The sequence below is a fragment of the Rhinopithecus roxellana genome, chromosome 16, assembly GCF_007565055.1.
Source record: "Rhinopithecus roxellana isolate Shanxi Qingling chromosome 16, ASM756505v1, whole genome shotgun sequence".
Classification (NCBI taxonomy): Eukaryota; Metazoa; Chordata; class Mammalia; order Primates; family Cercopithecidae; genus Rhinopithecus; species Rhinopithecus roxellana.
In genome coordinates, this window is record NC_044564.1 from 24,316,988 (window position 1) to 24,337,464 (window position 20,477).

Genomic DNA, 20,477 nt, shown 5'->3' on the forward strand with positions numbered 1-20,477 from the left:
TGTCCCGCTCGGGTCCCGCCCCCGCGGCCGCCGCAAGCAACGCGGCGAGTGAGCGCACAGCTGCCAGAGGAGCGCAGGGCGGCGGGAGCGCACCACGGGGACCCAGCCGAGGCCAGGGCCGCCAGGGAGGCGGGCAGAGCAAAGGCAGCGCCGTGGAGACGCCGGGGGCAGCGGGCCACACCAGGCAGGTGAGTGCGGCCGCGGGGTCCCCGGAGCGAGGGAGCGGGGCGTCGCGACTCCGCCGCCTCCTGCCCATCCGGTCCCGTGCCCGTCCCAGGCTCTGCCCCACCGCCCTCCATCTCCGCGACTCCTTGGTCCCTGTCCTCTGCCGCTCTCTCCGGCTGTTTTCCCCGTCCTGTCTCTGTCGGTCCCTCTCTATTTCACTATCTCTTTCTAATTTCTCTTTTCTGTCTGCTTCCTGCTGTCTTGGTCTTTTCCTGTCTCTCAACACCTGCCTCACTATTTATCTATCTCCGCCTCTGTCTCTCCGTTTCTGTTCGTCTCTGAGTTACCTGTCACTTAGGTCTTTTATCTCTTGCTCCTCTACCTCTCTTACCCTCCCTGTCTCTCTACCCAATATTCTATCTCTCTCCATCTCTGTCTCTCTACCCTATCTCTGCCTGATATTTCTGCCTCTCTGCATCTTGGTCCCTCTCAGTCTCTGTGTCACCCCACTTCTTTCTCTCCTTGTCACCCTGTTCCATCTCTATTTTCACATCTCCCTGTCATTGTCTCTGTCGGACATCCCCCCTTCTCCTTTTCTTTCTCTCTCCCTCCTTTCACCATTTCTCGATGTCTCTTGGTCCCTGTCACCCTCTCTGATCTGCTCACTCTTCCAGTCTTCAGTCAATGGCCATTTCTGATTCCCGGGGTCTGGTCCTGTTTCTGTTCACCTCTGGGAAAGCCATCTTTCTGCCTCTTTCCTTGTGACCCCTGCACTTCCCTGAATCCATGACCACCTCCCCCTGTGTTGGGGGCTATGGGGGCAGCAGGGCCCAGGACCCATAATTCCCTCCCCCACAGGCGGCCCTTTCCTCGGGGTCCCGCCTGGTACCAGGGCCCCCCTCAGCTGGGGGACTACGCCTGGAAGCTGTCATGGAGGCCCTGCAGAAGCAGCAGGCAGCTCGGCTGGCCCAGGGGGTGGGGCCATTGGCCCCTGCACGCTCGCTGCTGCCACCCGGGCCTCCCCTGCCTGACCACCGGACCCTACAGGCCCCTGAGGGGGCCTTGGGGGAGGTTGGGGCTGAGGAAGAGGAAGATGCTGAAGAAGATGAGGAGGAGGGGGAGGAAGCCAGGGCAGAGGAGGAGGCAGCTGAGGAGAGCCATCCAGGGGCCCAGTGCCCCAGCTCACCTTCTAGCCAGCCCCCTGGACTCCATCCCCACGAGTGGACCTACGAGGAACAATTCAAGCAGGTAGGACCTACGCCCTCGATGTCCGGCCCTCTCCCCTATCTCCCTCTTCTGGCGAAAGCAGAGCCAGGTGATTAGCAGCCCACCCAACCCCACCACTTTCTGCAAGATGAAAAGAGACACAGAGACACGGAGACCTAGAGAAAGAGGAAAGATTGGAGGATAGTGACAGGGAGGGAAAGACAGATGCTTGGCTAATTTTTTAAAATTTCTTTTGTAAAGACAGGGTCTCCTTGTATTGCCCAGGCTGGTCTCGAACTCTTGAGCTCAAGTGATCCTCCCACCTCGGCTTCCCAAAGTGCTGAGATTATAGGCATGAGCCACCATGCCCAGCCAGGTGTAGGGAAGGCAGTCTGGGGACTGGGGATTCTTACCTACCACTCTACCTACCTTCTCACACATCAAGTCACAAGGTCATATTCCAGGGACCAGTGGGGGTGTCCCAGTTGCTTCCTCTGTCTTCGGAAGCAGAATAGAGGTTATCACTCCCTTGGCGGGTTGATACACCTCTCCTTTCTTTCCTGTCACATCCCCCTAACCCCAGCCCCATGCAAATCTTCTCCCTGGCCTGAGTTCCACGGATGATAGTTCCCAGCCTGTGATAGCCACTACAGCCGCAGTATGACTATAGGGCTCCTCTGCAACTCAGAATGACAAGACTTCATTCGCAGGGCCTTAATCTGAGGTTCTTTCTCCCTGGAGAACCCCTCTGGGTGTTATTCTAAGGACACTACTCAAGGCTGTCACTATGAAGGTGTTACACAGGGCTGTGACTCCAGGTGTGCCATTCTGGTGGTGTTAACTTGTAGGATGTTGGTCTGGGTATATTCCAAAAGTGTTAATCTGTGAGTAGTACTCTGGCATTGGTGTAAAACTGAGTGTTACTCAGGGCTCTGTTCTGGATATATGGCTCTAGAGACTGTTTCTCCTAGGTCTAATTCTAGGGGTTATTACTTGGAGAGTGTATGTATTATTTGTGGGTATCCATCTAAGACTTAGGGCTCAGTTTTTGTGGGAATGTGGCTCTAAAGGTGGATCTGGGGCTTATTACTCATGGGTATTTTGCTTGTTTTTTATTCTGAGGATTCTTATGGGGATGGTGTGATGGAATATTATCTATAGGTGTTACTCAAGGACTGTTACTCTGGGTCAGTGACTTTAGGGGTGGTTCCCTTGGCTGGTATTCGGGAGCTGATACAGGAGGTGGGACTCCAGATTACCAGGAAGAGTTGAGCTGGTCTGTGGATCCTTCAAACTCTGACCCCACAGGGCCACTGCCTCTATAGCAGCTTCCGTAGTAGGCAGGGTAACTGCCTCTAAAAGGAAATCAGACCAGAAGATGAGCTGAAGGGCACTGGGTGTCAACCCAGGAGCTTCTGAGCATCACCCTGCCTGAGGGGTGGGTTAGAAGCATCTCTGCCATTCACTCACCCCCAGCCCTGGCATAAAGGGATGTGAACAGCATGAAGTCCTTGCATGAATGAATCAGAGCATCAGATATGTTTGTCTCCTCAGTCTGGAATACAACCCCAGCCTAGCTTCCTTCTTGGGGCTCTAAATTTCCCATGACGGTGGGGGAAGACTGGGCCCCAGAGGGCAGGCTGAGCCTCCAAGCTCCATCCTGTTCCTCTCTTCCCTTACTCCCTAGGTGGGTGGTTTGAACGGCCTAGTACCAGTCTCTGTATGTACTAGAAAAAGGCACCCCTGCCTGCCCCTAGGCGGAGAGAGCCTAATGCTAATGCCAGGGAGTCCACATTGAGATCCTACTGACTCCTTCAGCTAGGGACCCTTGTTCAGGGTACAACCTGAATTGGGGTCTAGGGAGGGAGGGGGGTCAGCAGAGCTGTAGAATGACCCCAATCCTTCCCCAGCTGTATGAGCTCGATGCAGACCCCAAGAGGAAGGAATTTCTGGATGACCTGTTTAGCTTCATGCAAAAGAGGGGTGAGTGGCATGACGTGGGGGAAGGGCCCTAGAATTGCCCCCTTATCAGGTTTGAGGAAACCCGGTTGGGTTCTCCCTGCAGAGGCCTGAGCTTGGCAGCACCTGTCCTTTGGGCCCTCAATAGCGTCTTTAACCTCTGACCCTGCCCCCCTCCTCCACCCCAGGATTAATTAGCGGCCAGTCCACTGGCAGGTTAATGAGTGTGGGATCAATTGGGAGGGTGGGAGGGGGAACTGATGGGAGGCTGGCCTGGGGTGGGAGGGTCCCAGAATCAGAGGGCTGAAAATGCCTTGGTTCTCTGTCAAGGGTCCTTCCTCCAGTCATGTCTTTCCTGTTTTCCCTTGATTAAGGCAGGGTGCACCTCATGTGCTCTACAGCAGGAAGGACTAGGATTAGACTGGAGGAAGGACTTCCCAAGGGGTGGGCTGGGGACTATGTGAGTTGAGGCTGTGCAGGAGGAGAAATTCCTTTCCAGGAATGTCAGAGCTGGAGGAGAACGCAAGAAGGGTCTAGGAGGGCATCAGGGTGGGCGGCAGTCCATCACTTCAGCTTCTCCCCAGATTCATGGGACCGAACACTGACTCATTATCTCTCTCTACAAAGCTAATTAACTCACTCAGAGCGCAACCTGATAAGCCGCTAATTAACTGGCTGCACTGTCCGCCCCCCCCCCCCTTTTAGTGCAGCTGCTGGCCCACTTCCCGCCCCCGGCCCTCGCCCTAGCCCCAGCACCCCTTTCGGGTCCCTTGCTTCCCTGCGACCCTCAGTCGGGTCCTAAGTCCTTTTGGTTACCAGGGAGGCCCATTCTGGTTCCAGTGTCCCCTCTCTGGCCCTTCCTCGAGGCCTCCCCTCCACTGGGGTAGCGGGTGTGAACCGATCCCAGCATTGCCTGCCCGCCCCTCCCCACTAGCTCTGCCTCCCTTCGGTCCCTGCCTCCCACCGCTCCAGCTACAGGGGGAGGGGGTCCCGCGGGGCCGATAATTTTCCCCCATTAATCAGGCCGCAGCTAATTGTTCGGGTCCAAAGGCGCGGCGGAAGGGGACGGGATCGGTAAGGAATTAACTGGGGCCCATCGCTCAGCGCCGACAGGCCCCTTTGTCAGGACTGGCCGGCGGGGGCGGCGCGGGCTGCGGAGTCGGCGGGCCGAGGCGGGAGCTGATTCTTCTCCCGCCCGTCATCCCCCAGCCTTGGGCAGCCACCCGGGGGCTGCTGCTTAGGGGAGGCCGGCTCTTCAGCACTGTCCGGAAGTCCTTCCTGCGGTCTACCCCAGGGGACAGCAAACTAAAGTTTGCAGGCCAAACCCAGCTGCCTACAAGATAAGAATGGTTTTTACTTATTTAAATAGTTGGGGGACAAAATTAAAAGATGAATAACATCTCCAGACTGGTGAAATTCGAATTTCAGAGTCTATATTATTGGAACACAGCCACATCCATTCCTTTAGGTATTCTCTATGGCCGCCTTTAGGCTACAATGACAGCGTTGAGTAGTTGTGACAGAGATCATTTAGCCATCTGGCCTTTTACAGAACTTTGCCCACCCCTGTGCTAGCCTCCTGTCCTTCCTGCTAAAATAGAGGCCCTGGGGTTCCGTGGGCTACGCCCAAGTCTCCCTCTTTCCCGCGCTCCCTGGGGCTCCCGCCCTGTATCAGTCCCCGGGGATGCTGTAGACAGGGTCTTACTCTCAGTGTCCTGACTGCAGCCCGCTCCCCACCAGGGACGCCAGTGAACCGCGTGCCCATCATGGCGAAGCAGGTGCTGGACCTGTACGCTCTGTTTCGTCTGGTGACCGCCAAGGGCGGCCTGGTGGAAGTCATCAACCGCAAAGTGTGGCGGGAAGTCACGCGCGGCCTCAGCCTACCCACCACCATCACCTCGGCCGCCTTCACTCTACGCACCCAGTGAGGCCAGGGGCGCTAGCGGAAGGGAAGAGGGCACGGGGTCGGGCTGGGGCGGGGAGGGGAGGGTCCCCGGGCGGGCGTCCGGGTGTGGGACTTGACCAGCTGGGCCCAGACACTCCCACACACTCACCGCCTGCTGTCCGCCCCTAGGTACATGAAGTACCTGTACCCGTACGAGTGCGAGACTCGAGCGCTCAGCTCCCCAGGGGAGCTCCAGGCCGCCATAGACAGCAATCGGCGCGAAGGCCGTCGCCAGGCTTACACCGCTACTCCGCTCTTTGGCTTGGCAGGGCCGCCCCCTCGGGGCGCTCTGGGCCCAGCCTTGGGTCCCGGCCCCGCCCCTCGGGCGTCCCCATCCAGCCCCGGCCCCGCCCAGGGTTCCGCCTCCGGCCTGCCAGCGCACGCATGCGCTCAGTTGAGTCCAAGCCCTATTAAGAAAGGTGCGAGGGGAGAATGGTGGAGGTTTAAGGGTCTCTGAGGTTTAGGTGGGCGCTAAGATATAGCAACCATTAAAATGTGGGGACTGAGGTCTGGGAGCAGTAAGGTCTGCCGGGCCTCTGAAGTTTGGGGGTCACAAAGGTTTAGGGGTCCTGAGGTTTGCGGTCAAATGAGCGCTCTGGGGTATGGGTTACTGAGGTGTGGGGGCTGAAGTTCAGGAAAAGCCCCCCCCCCCTTTATTTTTGAGACGGAGTCTCGTTCCGTCGCCCAGGCTGGAGTGCAGTGGCGCGATCTCAGCTCACCGCAACCTCCGCCTCCCGGGTTCAAACGATTCTCCTGCCTCAGCCTCCCGAGTAGCTGGGACTACAGGCGCCCGCCACCACGCCCGGCTACTTTTCTTTTTTTTTTTTTTTGTATTTTTAGTAGAGATGGGGTTTCACCGTGTTAGCCAGGATGGTCTCCATCTCCTGACCACGTGATCCGCTCGCCTCCGCCTCCCAAAGTGTTGGGATTACAGGCTGAACCACCGCGCCCAGCCAGGAAAAGGTCCTTTAATAACAGCAGCTCCATTCCACACCTGTCCACCCAGTGCTCCTATTTGCATATAGTTTTTGCCTCTTGTGACCTGGATTATTTAATAACCAACAGCCGAAAACAACCCCCAAATTCTCTAGACATGTACATTGATCCTTTGGGCTCTAGAGAAAAGCTTCAGCGCTTCCAGACTGAGGCTCTGGATGGGAAGATAGATCGAATGAAGGATGACAGATTGGTACATGAGCTTGAGTTACCTCTTTTGGTCCTAGGCCTGGGGAAAACCAAATGCAGAGATGGGTTAGTTTGGCCAGGGGAGCTGAATAACCTGTTCTTCCAGAGGAGAGTGGAATTCCAGCCCCTCGCCTGGCACTGCCTGTGGGCCTGGCATTGGGACCTACACGGGAGAAACTGGCACCAGAGGAGCCCCCAGAAAAGAGAGCTGTGCTGATGGGGCCCATGGACCCACCTCGACCTGGCATGCCCCCCAGTTTCCTGCCCCGTGGCAAGGTTCCCCTGAGGGGTGAGGAGGGGCTTGTTGTGAGGGGGCTTCGGGACTGTACACTGAGGGAGGATTGACCCATCACCTGATAGGTGTTAGAGACGGGGCAGACAGATTCCTTTATAGACAATTGTGTGAGTATACGTGTGGGGCTGAAGTGGGATAGGGGCTGTCTACAGGGATGGAGGGGGGAAATTCTATTAATAAGTCTGAAGTCTGATTCTCCAAAATGTGATTCCTCTGCCCCCTCCTGGACAGAAGAGCGGCTGGATGGGCCTCTTAATCTGGCAGGCAGTGGCATCAGCAGTATCAACATGGCCCTAGAGATCAACGGGGTGGTCTACACTGGTATGGGTACTGCAGGCTGTCTACACTGGCATGGGGTCAGGGGTATTTAGGCTGGCATGGGGATTTTAGACTTCTTCTACTAGCATGAAGTTCAGGGATATCTAAACTTGCATGGGTAACATGGGGTTCAGGGGATTGCTAGACTGGCATGGGTTAAAGGGGGTGTCTACATGGCATGGGATCAAAGGCATGAGCTCTCTGGCATGAATACCAGGGGATGTCTGCCTTGTCATGGGCCTATGTATCAGCATAAATATTATTGTTTACCTGTTTGAGGGTATCTACATTAGCAATGGAGTCTCTTACTGACCCAAGGAGCTTGTCCTCATTGGTTTGTGGCAGGGGTACGTGTGTAGTGTTCTAGCAACCAGAACACTTACTTTTGTTCCCCTCTTCTGTTTCCATATCCTACCCCCTCCTGCTTGTTTTTGCCCTGTACCATCTCCTCACCCCTTTGCCAGGTGTCCTCTTTGCCCGCCGCCAGCCTGTGCCAGCTTCCCAGGGTCCAACCAACCCTGCACCCCCACCCTCTACAGGGCCCCCTTCCAGCACCTTCCCCTGAGAGGTCCTACTTGAAACTAAGAGTCCCAGCCCCGTTACTGAGTGGGGAGGAGCCCCCCTGCTTTGATTCTTTCCGGCTGCCCACTCTGGGACCCAGCCCTGGGAGGGGACCACACCTCCCATGCCACGTAGACTTAAAACCAAAGTTTCTTTTGATGTTACACCTACCTCACTGTAAAGGGAGGGTACCTCCTCCCCGCCCAATTCCAGCAGCATCTACTAAAGTGTTCTTCCTCCAGTAACCACCATCATCTCCTCATGTGTCCCTTCTGTCAATGTCATCTCTAGAACCTACCCCTTTGAGTCAGCCTTGCTTCTCTTCAGGAGCCAAGTGAAAGGTTGGGTTGGGGTACTGTGAAAGAGACATCCCTCAGGTCACACCTAGACAATAAAGCTGCGATCCCTCCCTCTCTGATGCCTCCTTTCTTGTTTGGGTATGGGAGGTGGGGAGGAATGATGTGGAACATGGGCTGCCTTGGGCCAGGGGCTTTCAGAGGGGAAGGCAGAATAGCAAAGTTCTGTGAGAATAGAAGAGCTCCGTCTCTTCAATCAGACAACCTGAGTTCAAGTCCCATTTCTGTCCCTATAGTGCTGGGTGACCTTGGGCAAGTTACTTAATCAACTTAACTTTAGAAGACTCCAAAAGTTTATGGTAACTCAGGGAGCCTCCTAATGATGTATCTATGGGAATGGACCTACCCTGGAACACGTGCAAACTCAGGGAATGGCGTGGGGAAAGCTCTTTGGCACCCGAAAAGCAAAGGTTGTCTTGACAACCAGGCGCTGGAAGCCGAAGAGGGCTGGTACAGAGCCGTTGCCAAGGTAATCAGCTTTTCACAGCTCCAAGCAGTAAATTCGGGTACTGAAGGGCTGAATCATGGCGTCACTTCCTGCATAAAGGGCCGTTCATGCACTCGGATTGGCTAGCCTTCCTATTTGGACGGACGTCCCACCCTCTGGCCGTTTCCCGGCTGAAGTGGGTCGGTAGTAGCGATGGCGGGTCTGACTGACGTGCAGCGGCTGCAGGCCCGAGTGGAAGAGCTGGAGCGCTGGGTGTACGGGCCGGGCGGGGCGCGCGGCTCGCGGAAGGTGAGTAGTCTGGTCCGTTGGTCCCTTTCTGGAGCAGAGCAAGAGGGGTCCACTGTCCCGGCCCTCGGGATGCAACCGCTCCAGTCCTGTTCTCCGCAGCCCGGCCTTTGAAATAACAAAGGTCCAGAACCTCCCAGAGCTGATTGGACCCTCGGGGTCCATTGTCATCGGGGGCTCTGCGGGTGGTTAAGCCAGCCTGAGAGTGGGCTCAGTACCTACTGTGGCTGAGACTCCCCCCTTGCCCTCACGGGCTGTAGTTGGGGAGACCTGACACACTCGAGAAGCTGACTAATGAGAGTTTCAATAAAAGCTAAAGTCCACGATAGGAAGGCCTGTCATGGAGCCCTGCGTAATTAATTGCTAAATGAATTGTGCAGGAAGAGGTTCATGGGACCCCTGAGGAGGCAGAGCAGAGGTGGATAAGGAAAGCTCCAAAGGGTGAGAGGTGAGGTCTGAAAGGACCAGGATTAGGAAGGGAAGAGATTGGGTACTAGGTGTTCAGATGTGGACTAGCACTGCTTTATACCAGTGACAGAATTTTGACAACTACAAAGCTCAGGTGCCCTCTCCTCACCTTTCTACTATGGGAAGACCTTTTACTGAAGAACTTCTAATTGCGTGTCAGGCATGTCCTGGAGCTAAGTGCGTCCAAGGTAATGATGTATGTTTGTACACTAAATGAGGAATTAGTTGTCACTAGCAGACTGTGCTCCCATTTCAGAACTAACTTCTCAAACATTCTCTTCCTTTGGCATCAATGACACTGACCCTCCTGGTTTTCCTTCTACCTCTTAACTACTGCTTCTCAGTGTTATTTGCCTCCTCCCTGGCATTCCTCATCCTCTACTCTAAAATCTGGGTGAGTGCAGTCACTTCCTTAGTCTCCTCCTCTATTTGACCCTTTAATATTGGGATTCCTTACATTCTACCCCTAAACGTTAGGTAGGCTTACTCGCTTCCGTGGTGTCAATTACTATTTACATGTCAATATGTCTCAAATGTATATCTCTGGTCCAGATTTCTGTTCTCAGAACCAGACTTTCATGTCCAGTTGTCTACCGGATTTTTCCACTTGGATATCCAATAGTCATCTCAAACTCAATCTGTATGCTCTTAACTGTACTCTTTTTCTCCCCTAAGCTGATTCTCTTCTGTATTCCCTAAGTCAGTGATTGTACCATCATTGGGATCCCAGTTGTTTGGACTCTTCCATCTCTCACACTAAATTTGATGTGGAGGGGATAGGGCTAGAGGTAGGCCAGCCAATCTAGAGGTCATGAAGGCTTGAATGAGGATGCTTGCATTTCTCATGCCCAGACCCAGGGCTTAGGAACCAGAAAATATATTGTGTATACTATATATTCCATAGACTCTAAAATAGTTCATTATCTTCCCCATCAGACTTGAAACTCCCCAAGGAGTACATGATTCTCTCTCTCCACTTTGAGGATTCCTGGAAGGTGGGGCTGCATCTCTTTTATCTCTTTTAATATTAGAGAAGGGAGGCCAACCTAGATTACTGGGATTCAGGTTTGACAGTCTAGGAGAATGAGGGTTCTTCAGCTCTTCCAAGCCTTGAGCCAGGTAGTATATCTTGGAATTAACCACCACTTCCCTTACAGGTGGCTGACGGCCTGGTCAAGGTGCAGGTGGCTTTGGGGAACATTGCCAGCAAGAGGGAGAGGGTGAAGATTCTCTACAAAAAGAGTAAGTGCTTCCATGATGTGCCTGCCTGCCTGACATCCCATCCCTAGGCTTCCTGGGACCTGGCCCTAGCCTTTCAGTTCATTAAGTCACTGGAATAGCCCTTTGGGGATCGAAAGATTATGAGGACATTTACCTGCACCCAATTCAATTGGTAAATTGGGGTGTGCTTTTTTACCTTGTGGCTAAACTTCAAGCCCATGACAATGTCCTAAGTTATGAGATAAGAACTCTACCTGAAAGCTTCTCTTGGTGAAGGAGGGTAAAAAGGATATGGGATTTCCCAGGCAAGGTTAAGAGGCAGGAAACAAATTAGACACTGAGAGCCTGGTTATGTCAGAGCTAGTAACCTGCTTAGTAACTAGAAATTAGACAAAGCTCTGGCTTGTCTTGGTGACATCTAGGAGAAAAGAGGCCTTCTACCCTTGATAAGGATAGGTCAGTGAGAATGCTGAGGGCCCAGAGTGGTGGTGGCAATTGTGTTTTCATCTCTGAAGTTTGATGTCAGAAGAGACCTCAAGAGAAGAGAGTGGAGAGATAGGGAAGTGGGGATAGGGAGCCTGCTGGAGCCCTGCTCAAGCACCACTGTTGGGTGCTCCTCATTGAAGGCTCTCCTCAAGGCTGACCACTTGTCAAACATCCTTCATAAGGCAGTGTTCTACTGCCCAACCCTATTCCATTTCCCATCTCGCTACTTTTCTAGTTGAAGATCTGATCAAGTACCTGGATCCTGAGTACATCGACCGCATTGCCGTACCCGATGCTTCTAAGCTGCAGTTCATCTTAGCAGGTAATGCTGGACTACATATGTACATGCATCTGAGGATATGGGTCGTCGGGGAGGTTAAGCACAGAGATGGCCTCCCCATCCAGTCTTCTAATGGATACAACCCCTGGATGCTGCTCTCTGGAATTGTGGCCTGGTTCTGGGTTGAGGATCCAGTGAATCCTCTAGTAGACATTGAGTACAGTATACCTCTGGGCCAGCTGCAGGCCATGGTGCCAGCCACAGTGGGAGCTAGTCCAATGTTCTATCAATAGCCTGCCTCTTGGATTTTCCTTCAGAACCTTCCTCACTTCTGCTCACTAGATAGAGGAGCTTCTAGGAAAGGGTAGGGGCAGAGAGCATTGCCATTAAAGAAAAGAGAGAGTACTGGCATGGGTTTCAACATCTTTCTTTCATGTGAGAAAGCTCTGCAGTTTCAGAGTTCTAGGCAGGAACTATTGCCTTGGCAATGTCTGCTAATCAGTCAGCCATTCTATAAGCTAGGGTTTTCTGAGCTTTGTTATTCATCCAAAAGATGTATAATGATCATCTACTCTGATTCAGGTTTTTTCCTAGATGAGGAGGCATACACTGGTGAACCAGAAAGTCCCTGCCCTCATGTGTACAGCCAGAGCTAGGGGAGACAGGGTCTCTGCTTCAGGGACCTGAGCTTATAACCCAGATGGGAGATCAGTCTCCCAGGAGACTGATAAGTGCAATGCAGCACTGAGGACTGGGTAAGGATGGGCCACTCCTGCTAAAAGGGCCGTCAGAGTTCCCAAAGGGCTCTTGATCAATTGCCATGGCTCAAGCACCAAGTTTAGATATTCTCCTGCACTGACTCTTGAGTCCAGACTCTCTATCCCTCCCTGCCTCAGGAATTGTGCATCCACTTGCACATGAATGGTTGCACAGTCTCCTAAATCATACTCTCGACCCTAATCTTTCCCTTCCTGCATGTGGTTCAGTCTCACCCTCACAAAAACATGTTTCCAACATGTCACTTGGCCTACTTTGGAACCTCAGTGTCTTCTGCCTTTTTAGGATAAATTCCTAATTCCATAGTCTGCCGTTCACAACCTTTCAGTCTGCCGGGTCTACCCTCCCATCCAATTCTGTTTCCTGTGCTCTCCCTGCTCCAGTTCAGCTAATTGAATTCTTTCTCGTCTACGAATTGAGAAGCATTCCTGCCTCTAAGCATTTGCACATAACAGTCTCCTCTCTCTTGAATAAGCTTCCCACTCTATGGATTTCAGTGCATTAAAATCCCCTGTGCATACAGGGCCTAGCCCAGATCCTGCTCTCCTCATTGGACTCTTCCATTACTGTCCCAGCAATCCTCCAGCATATAATTGTCTATGCCTCTGAGAGCCCCTGAGCAGAACCTGCCTGGCATAGTCTGCCAATATCTCCTCTTTTAGACCTTCCCAGGGACCCTTGGGTGTGGGGATCCAAGTCTGAAGTACTTTGTATCCTGTGGCGTAAGAGGTGCTCCCTGAGTTTGTTGATAGGAGGCTAGAAGAAGAGGCCTTAAAGTTAAACCTTGGAGAAAGGTGGGATTTGGAGAAATTGAGAGGCTCCTTAGGCTCAGATGGGTCAGACCTGAGGCATCCAGGAGAGTTGGGGGCAGGATGGAAATGTGTACCTAGAGAAGGGGGTAGTGGACAGAGTCACTGTCCAAAGCTCTAGGACCTAGCCATCTCCCTTGCCAGGTCCTCAGGCCCTTACTGGGCTGAGTAGCAATGCCCAGGTTTACTTCACTGCAACTATCTTGTCCATTTTTGCTTTAGAGGAGCAGTTTATCCTCTCCCAGGTTGCACTTCTGGAGCAGGTGAATGCCTTGGTGCCCATGCTGGACAGTGCTCACATCAAAGGTATCTCTCTGGGGTTGTAGCTTCCCTACTCCGGTTGGGGAGGTAGGTGGATGGATGGGCAGGACTTTCCTGTGTTTCAGGTTGTGTGGATTCGGGTTGGGTCTGTTCCTTATCTTTTTTTCTTTTTCTTTTTTTTTAGACAGAGTCTTACTCTGTCACTCAGGCTGGAGTGCAGTGGCATGATCTTGACTCACTGCAACCTCTGCCTCCTGTTCAAACAAACTTCCCACCTCAGCCTCCCAAGTAGCTAGGATTACAGGTGTGTGCCACCACACCCAGCTATTTTTAGTAGAGATGGGGTTTCACCATGTTGGCCAGGCTGGTCTCAAACTCCTGGCCCCATGTGATCCACCCGCCTCGGCTTCCCAGAGTGCTGGGATTATAGGTGTGAGCTACTGTGCCTGGCCTGTTCCTTATCTTTATCCTCACCCTGAGGTACTTGCCACATCCATGAATTAAAATTACCAGGGTAGAGAGCCCAGTTTTAGGACCTCAGACAATTTGGGCCTGAGAACACTAGCCTAAGCACTAGCAGTCCCCAGCTCTGAGAATTTCTTCTACCTTCTACCTACCCCCAAGCATCTCTCCTTCAAGGTGCTGCAGAACCCAGATTTTACTATCAGAGTCTCTGCCAGGTTCATGAATGTATGTGAATTCTTTCTGCTGCACTGCTGAGAGCAGTCTCTGGGCCTGGACTTTGACAAGCAGACAGTGGCTTTAATTGAATCCAGATATCCATCTTGTCTGTCTCTGGAGGTATTTTTCCCAGCTCCCCCTCCCTACTCCTGATCAGCTGCCTGCTGAATATCTGACAGCCTTAAGCTTTGAGCCCAGCATGGTGGCCAACCCTTGGGCTGTTGGATTCCAGCTTAGGTACCTGGCATCCATCTTCAGCCTCCCTGTTCCCTAGACCAGGCAGACCTGGCCCCACTGGGCTGAGAGCAAAGGGACAGGTCCTATGATAGCCAAAGCTCTCTTTACCTGGTCCTGCTTATAGCACTGGGGTGGTGGTAGGGAGCAACACTGGGAACCCCAAGGTTTTGTCTTCTCCTTGGGACATGTATCTTCCCCTTCCCTATGGGTCCTGGAGTAAGACTGGAGTGGGCAGGGAGCCCCACCGCCACCTCCAGCTGCAGCGGTCAATGAAGTCTGGTGTTTGTTTAGCTTCTCCACTCAATACCCTAATCCTGCCAAAGACCTAATAGACTATTGAGCAGTCCCGGGGGAGGGCACAAGCATCATCCAGCAGTGTGCGTTGTGTTTTACAGCCGTTCCTGAGCATGCCGCCCGCCTGCAGCACTTGGCCCAGATCCACATTCAGCAGCAGGTATGGGAGGGGAGAGGACTAGAAGGGAAGATAGAGGTGGCACAGCACCTCATCCCCACTCATGCCACCTGAGGAAGCAGCTTCAGGCCCTTCTGTTGTAAGCTCAGAGGAAACTTTGAGGTTTATCCTTTGTCTTACATATGCCCCAGGGAGGTAAAGGGACTTGCCTAGGTTCATGTCCAAACCTTCTGCCTCCCAGAGCAGGACTTTATTGAGACCCCATAAGGTTGAGGCTGGGAGGTACCCAAGAATTCCTGGGGATTGTATGTCCTTGACTGTGGGTAGCTCTTTTTTCACTATTCCCAGGCCCTAGTGTAAAGTTCAAAGAAAGTTCAGAAATAAGGACAGAAGAGGAGACATATACTAGGGGGAATGTTTACTTAATGTATGGCCACTCCCTTTCCCATCAGTCTTTGGACTGCTGTTAGGGCACCCATCCTGGAGCCTGCAAGTGCTCCCATAGCCATTTGCTCCTTTGGCTTTGGGGTTAAGCATCATCTTTTTTAGGCTCCATGGGGAGTGGGAGTCACTGATAAGGCAGGAAGTTTAGTGGAAGATGTGGGCTTTGCCAAGCTCCTTTCTGTGCTACACTTTGGCCCTACAGGACCAGTGTGTGGAGATCACTGAGGAGTCCAAGGCTCTCCTGGAGGAATACAACAAGACTGTATCCTTTCTGCTCAACTAGGACCCTAATGGGTGCTGTCCCTAAGCCCTGTCCTTTTGTTCCACCTCTAGCACTCTCTCATCCTATCCCATCCACCTATGTTTGCCTGCTCCCCGCTTTCCATGCACTTCCTCACTCAGACTCCTATTCTCACCTTGACCTACAACCAGACCATGCTTCTATCCAAGCAATTTGTGCAGTGGGATGAGCTACTTTGCCAGCTAGAGGCCGCCAAGCAAGTGAAGCCAGCAGAGGAATGACAGCTGCTCCGCATCCCAAGGTGGGCCTGGGCAATCAGGCTCCAGGGCCCTATGTCAACCTGTCTTTGTTACAAGGCAGAGGAAGCTTTGTATTTATTGGATTCAAGGCCCACCTCTCTACTCAGGTGGAGCTCTAAAGTTGGAGGTCAGGTTACCTGAGGTTTGCAATTTGCAACACCCACCCTCCCCCCATCAGTGTTCTTATTCCAGTGACAATAAACCATAGAGATGACTGGAGGAGTGTGCTAGCTTCTTGGTCTAGGATGGGGGTGGTGGGGGGCAGAAGTGGCAGCCTGCCTAGTCAGTTGGACTGGGAACTAAACTCATCCTGGTTTGGTTTTCTGACAGGTGTAGAGCTCTCAAGATGAAGGCTCTCATTTGATTGTGTGAATAGGATATTCATTTATCCCATATTTACCAAGAAGAGACCTCCAAATGTCAGATGATGGGAGTAGATAGGGCTCACCTAGTCCCTGCCCTGCATGGGCTAGCAGGATAGACAGTACAGGAAAAGGGCGGTCCTATCAGGTGGACACAGAAGAAAAAAGGGACTGAAGGGACCTAGTGAGTGATATCCAGGGACTTTCAGAGCCAAGGGAGCAGCATGTGCAAAGTCCTTTAAATTTCTCTCTTGGGAGCCTACCTGCTACCACTAGCCGAGAAGGGCAGCCTAAGAGGTTTGGATGCAGGAAGTTTTGGTCCTGGGGAGGAGAACTGGGGAAGTAGGGGCGCTGGGACAAGCATGTTGAGAAACAGATTGGCACCGTACTCCACCAAATGTTTGCTGCCCTCTTGTGGTCTCAGGGAGTGCTCTGGCTCCAGACCCTTTTTTCAACGGCCCGCTGGCCGCCCCCCGCCGTGCAACCTCTCTGGCACCTCAAATTCAGCGTGTCCAAACCGCTCTGAAATCTGGGAGTCATCCTAGCTCGGAATTTCCTACTTCTCTGTCCAAACAGTGGCCAGTTCGTCACTAAACCTACCTACTAGTATCTCCCAACTTAATCTTTTTTCCATTCCCACTGCGATTTCTCTGGTTCATTAATGTAACAAATCATTTAACAAATATTTGAGCGCCGGTCATACGCCAGGCACCATACTAGGCTCTGTGAGCACCCCCACCCCCTCAGCCCCCAGACTTCGTGGCAGGTGTCATCAGGGGCTGCGGCCCGATTTCCCCATCACTCCCTCCTGGGCTCCCTTCACAAGATCTGGTTCGACTGGCCCCTGGAAAACCCCCGTGGTCTGCCAGCGCCCACAGGATGAGGTCGAAGTTCAGAAGTCGATAACTAAGGCTCTTGCCCGTGCAACAGCAGCCACTCCAAACTGACGCCTTTGTTCGCACCCACGGTGAAACCCACTGCTCCCGCTTTGCTCAACAGCTAACACCAGCCCTCCCATCTTCTAGTCCAGATCCCCCTCCTTAAGACGCAGGAGTTCCCCGATGGCCGCTCCTTTCTACCGCAGGGAACTGCCCTGCCTCCTTCCGGGGCGTAACAGCGGAGGCTGCGCTCGTTTTCCCATACCCACTGGGACTGGTCCGGGGCGCCCTGGCCGGCGGGTCGTTTCCCGGGCGGAGATGCCTCCGGTCCAGTCCCTCATGCCCGGCCCCTCATGCCCCGCCCCCTCGGGGCGTGCGCGGCCCCGCGGCCTTAGCGCACTCCGGGCCCGCGCGCCATCTTGGCTCAGGATCGTGCGTGAGGCGGATTCGGTGAGAGCTGGAACCCGGCGGGCAGAGGGGCGCTCGGAGGGTGGGAGGACGCCTGCTGCTTGGCTGCAGCGGCCGGCAGGACCTTGGAAGCGACCGTGGCTGTGGAAACGGCCAAGGCTGTCTTGGAATAGCCCGAGCAGCCCTCCGAGTCGAGCCTTTGCCCCCGAGTTTCTGAGTGACCTGGGTTGATATGGATCGACCCTGGTAATCTCTGGGAGAGGGGCTCAGTTCTGTGTGGGGGCAGCACTGGGTAAGGGTTCTTGGCTGTTTCCCGGGGGGCCTGGGGCTAAGGGCCTTGTCCCTGTCCTTGTGAGGAGCGCTCTCTATTGGTATTAGTCTGGGGTGAGGGTTCCAGGCCCTGTTCCAAGGAGTCCAGGATAAGGGGGGCTAGGCCCCAGTCCTGGAGAGTTTGGGATGAGGGGGCCTGGCACTATCCCAGAGACCCCAGTGTTTGGGGAATTTCGTCCTGCCTCTGGGACTCCAGGATTGGAGGTGGGGGTGTTATGGCCCTTGTAGAGGAACGGGGTGTATGGGGTACAGCCCTTTCCCGGACGGCGGCAGGCATGGCCCTTGTCACAAGATGCTAAGGACGAGGGGACATGATCCTGTTTCTGGGAAGTCTGGAACGGGGAGCAGGGCCATATCCTGAATGGAGATAGGGGATGGTGGACAGTGACTTGGGGCATATTGCTTAGCACTCATCTGATGCTTCCCTGCAGTGGGCAGCGAGAGTCACATTCAAGACAGCAAGCAGGATGGAGCACTACCGGAAAGCTGGCTCTGTAGAGCTCCCAGCGCCTTCCCCAATGCCCCAGCTACCTCCTGATACCCTTGAGATGCGGGTCCGAGATGGCAGCAAAATTCGCAACCTTCTGGGGCTGGCTCTGGGTCGGTTGGAGGGCGGCAGTGCAAGGCATGTGGTGTTCTCAGGTTCTGGCAGGGCTGCAGGAAAGGCTGTCAGCTGCGCTGAGATTGTCAAGCGGAGGGTCCCAGGCCTGCACCAGCTCACGAAGTTACGTTTCCTGCAGACTGAGGACAGCTGGGTCCCAGCCTCACCTGACACAGGGCTAGACCCCCTCACAGTGCGCCGCCATGTGCCTGCAGTGTGGGTACTGCTCAGCCGGGACCCCCTGGACCCCAATGAGTGTGGCTACCAACCCCCAGGGGCACCCCCTGGCCTGGGTTCCATGCCTAGCTCCAGCTGTGGCCCTCGTTCCCGAAGAAGGGCTCGAGATACCCGATCGTGAAGACCTGCTGAGCCAGCCTGTTCTCCAGGCCTGAATGTCTGGGATGCTTGTGCCTTTTCTGAGAAGCCCTGTGACTGTGCAACATCCCCCTCAAGGTTTGAGTCCACAGAAGTGGACTTCCCTGTCATGCTTTCCCTTCCCTCTAGCGTGTGGGAAGGGACTGCTGTGAAGAGTGACAGGTGTGGGGCCTCTGCCAAGTTCCGCGTTGCTAAATAAGGGCTTACTCTGCCTTCTACCTACAATGCATCTGAACTGCCTTCTGAAAGAGGAGGGATTTAGGAAATAAAGTTTCTACCTATTTGATGATGAGCCTCTACTCAGCCTGCTATGTGGAGTGGGATTAGAGAAATGGGAGTCCCTAGCCTTACCCCCTGGGAGCTGATCCGGTGAAGACAGGAAGAGTAGGCTCAGGCTGGTGCTGAGAGAATCTAGTGTAGACAAGAAGCCTCATTCAGTACTGAATATATCTAATTCCCTGGGTAGTTACTTAATCCTGCTTTGGCCTGGTTTAGGAACACTGCCAGGTCAGACATTTCTCTCCATCTGCAACTTACAGCATAGTATAGTGGTTGTGAGCATGGACTCTGGTACCAGTCTGCCTGCGTTTCAATTCTGGTCTGCCACTTATTAGCGAGTTACTGCTCTGTGTCTTAGTGGTCTTATCCATAAAACAGGAATACGATAGTGTTTATCACATAGGGTTGTTATGAGATTAAATAAGGAAATATACATATATGACATTTAGATACCACCTTGGCACATAGTGCTATTAAGTGTTAATTGCTATTATCGTTATTAATGATTTACGTATCCCAAATGCAACAACTGTCTCACACCTCCTTCCCTCCAGCTTCCTTGTCCCAGTCTCAGCTATGGAGCTGGACTTCTGCTTTGAAGAGATAGAGGCCTTCCGAACTCCCTCGTGTTCCATCTTCACCTCCAGACCTATCTGTATAAACATTTATCCTCAACTCCACTAGTTTGCAAACATGCTTTTTCCTATCTTAGAAACATATCTTTGGGTTGGGCACAGTGGCTGATGCCTGTAATCCCAGCACTTTGGGAGGCTGAGGCAGGAGGATTGCTTGATCCCAGGAGTTAGAGACCAGCCTGGGCAACACAGTAGTGAGACCCTGTCTCTACAAAAACATCTAAAAATTAGCTAGGCACCTTTAGTCCCAGGTACTCGGGAGGCTGAGGTGAGAGGATCGCTTGAGCCCGGGAGATTGAGGCTGCAGTGAGCCATGATTGTGCTACTGCACTTTGGCCTGGATGACAGAGTGAGACCTTGTCTCAAAAACAGAAAACAGGCTGGACGCAGTGGCTCACACTTGTAGTCCCAGCACTTTGGGAGGCCAAGACCAGCCTGGTCAACTTGTGAAACCCCATCTCTACTTAAAATACAAAAAATTAGCGGGGCATGGTGGTGCGTGCCTGTAATCCCAGTTACCTGGGAGGCTGAGGCAGGAGAATAGCTTGAACCCAGGAGGCGGAGGTTGTAGTGAGCTGGGATTGCACCACTGCACTCCAGCCTGGGTGACAGAGCAAGACTCCGTCTTGAAAAGACAAAACAGGCCTGGCGTGGTGGCTCACCCCTGTAATCCCAGCACTTTGGGAGGCCAAAGAGGGTGGATCACGAGGTCAGGAGTTCGAGACCAGCCTCGCCAACGTGGTGAAACCCCCCCTCCCTACTAAAATACAAAAATTAGCGGGCGTGGTGGTGTGTACCTGTAATCCCCGCTACTTGGGAGGCTGAGGCAGGAGAATTGCTTGAACCCGGGAGGCAGAGGTTGCAGTGAGCCGAGATCATGCCATTGCACTCCAGCCTGGGCAATAGAGTGAGATTCCATCTTTTTAAAAAAAAAAAAAAAAAAAAAAAGACTGGGCGTGGTGGCTCACACCTGTAATTCCAGCACTTTGGGAGGCCACAGCGGGCAGATCACAAGGTCAGGAGTTCGAGACCACCCTGACCAACATGGTGAAACCCTGTCTCTACTAAAAATACAAAAAAAATTAGCCAGACCTGGTGGTGGGGGCCTGTTATCCCAGCGACTTGGGAGACTGAGGCAGGAGAATCGCTTGAACCCAGGAGGCAGAGGTTGCAGTGAGCCACTGAGATTATACCACTGCACTCCAGCCTGGGCAACAGAGCGAGACTCCTCACACGAAATAAAAAAGGCCGGACATGGTGGCTCACGCCT

The 20,477-nt window shown here is 53.3% G+C and overlaps 3 protein-coding genes across 5 annotated transcripts; all 3 read left to right on the forward strand.

Moving 5' to 3' along the window:
* Window positions 1–33: 33 nt before the first annotated feature.
* ARID3C (AT-rich interaction domain 3C) lies at window positions 34–8,551 on the forward strand. 2 transcript variants are annotated; one of them, XM_010385793.2, is made up of 7 exons: window positions 34–1,413; window positions 3,282–3,354; window positions 5,071–5,254; window positions 5,405–5,694; window positions 6,567–6,749; window positions 6,987–7,076; window positions 7,538–8,551. In XM_010385793.2, exons 1-7 carry the CDS (start codon window positions 1,096–1,098, stop codon window positions 7,636–7,638), a joined length of 1,239 nt encoding a protein of 412 aa, XP_010384095.2. In that variant the 5' UTR covers window positions 34–1,095; the 3' UTR covers window positions 7,639–8,551. The 2 variants fall into 2 exon arrangements, with proteins under 2 accessions (XP_010384095.2, XP_030775933.1); XM_030920073.1 differs by lacking the exons at window positions 6,987–7,076; window positions 7,538–8,551 and having other exon boundaries at window positions 36–1,413; window positions 6,499–6,812.
* A 20-nt stretch (window positions 8,552–8,571) lies between these two features.
* DCTN3 (dynactin subunit 3) lies at window positions 8,572–15,558 on the forward strand. The gene is made up of 7 exons (XM_010385792.1): window positions 8,572–8,726; window positions 10,349–10,433; window positions 11,134–11,220; window positions 12,987–13,070; window positions 14,339–14,397; window positions 15,002–15,061; window positions 15,232–15,558. The coding sequence occupies exons 1-7, from the start codon at window positions 8,631–8,633 to the stop codon at window positions 15,319–15,321; spliced, it is 561 nt and encodes a 186-aa protein (XP_010384094.1). The 5' UTR covers window positions 8,572–8,630; the 3' UTR covers window positions 15,322–15,558.
* Window positions 15,559–16,876: 1,318 nt separating this feature from the next.
* Window positions 16,877–18,582, forward strand: RPP25L (ribonuclease P/MRP subunit p25 like). Of its 2 annotated transcripts, none has more exons than XM_010385789.2 (2): window positions 16,877–17,029; window positions 17,749–18,582. In XM_010385789.2, exons 1-2 carry the CDS (start codon window positions 16,898–16,900, stop codon window positions 18,274–18,276), a joined length of 660 nt encoding a protein of 219 aa, XP_010384091.2. In that variant the 5' UTR covers window positions 16,877–16,897; the 3' UTR covers window positions 18,277–18,582. The 2 variants fall into 2 exon arrangements, with proteins under 2 accessions (XP_010384091.2, XP_010384092.1); XM_010385790.2 differs by lacking the exon at window positions 16,877–17,029 and adding an exon at window positions 17,067–17,279.
* Window positions 18,583–20,477: the final 1,895 nt, after the last annotated feature.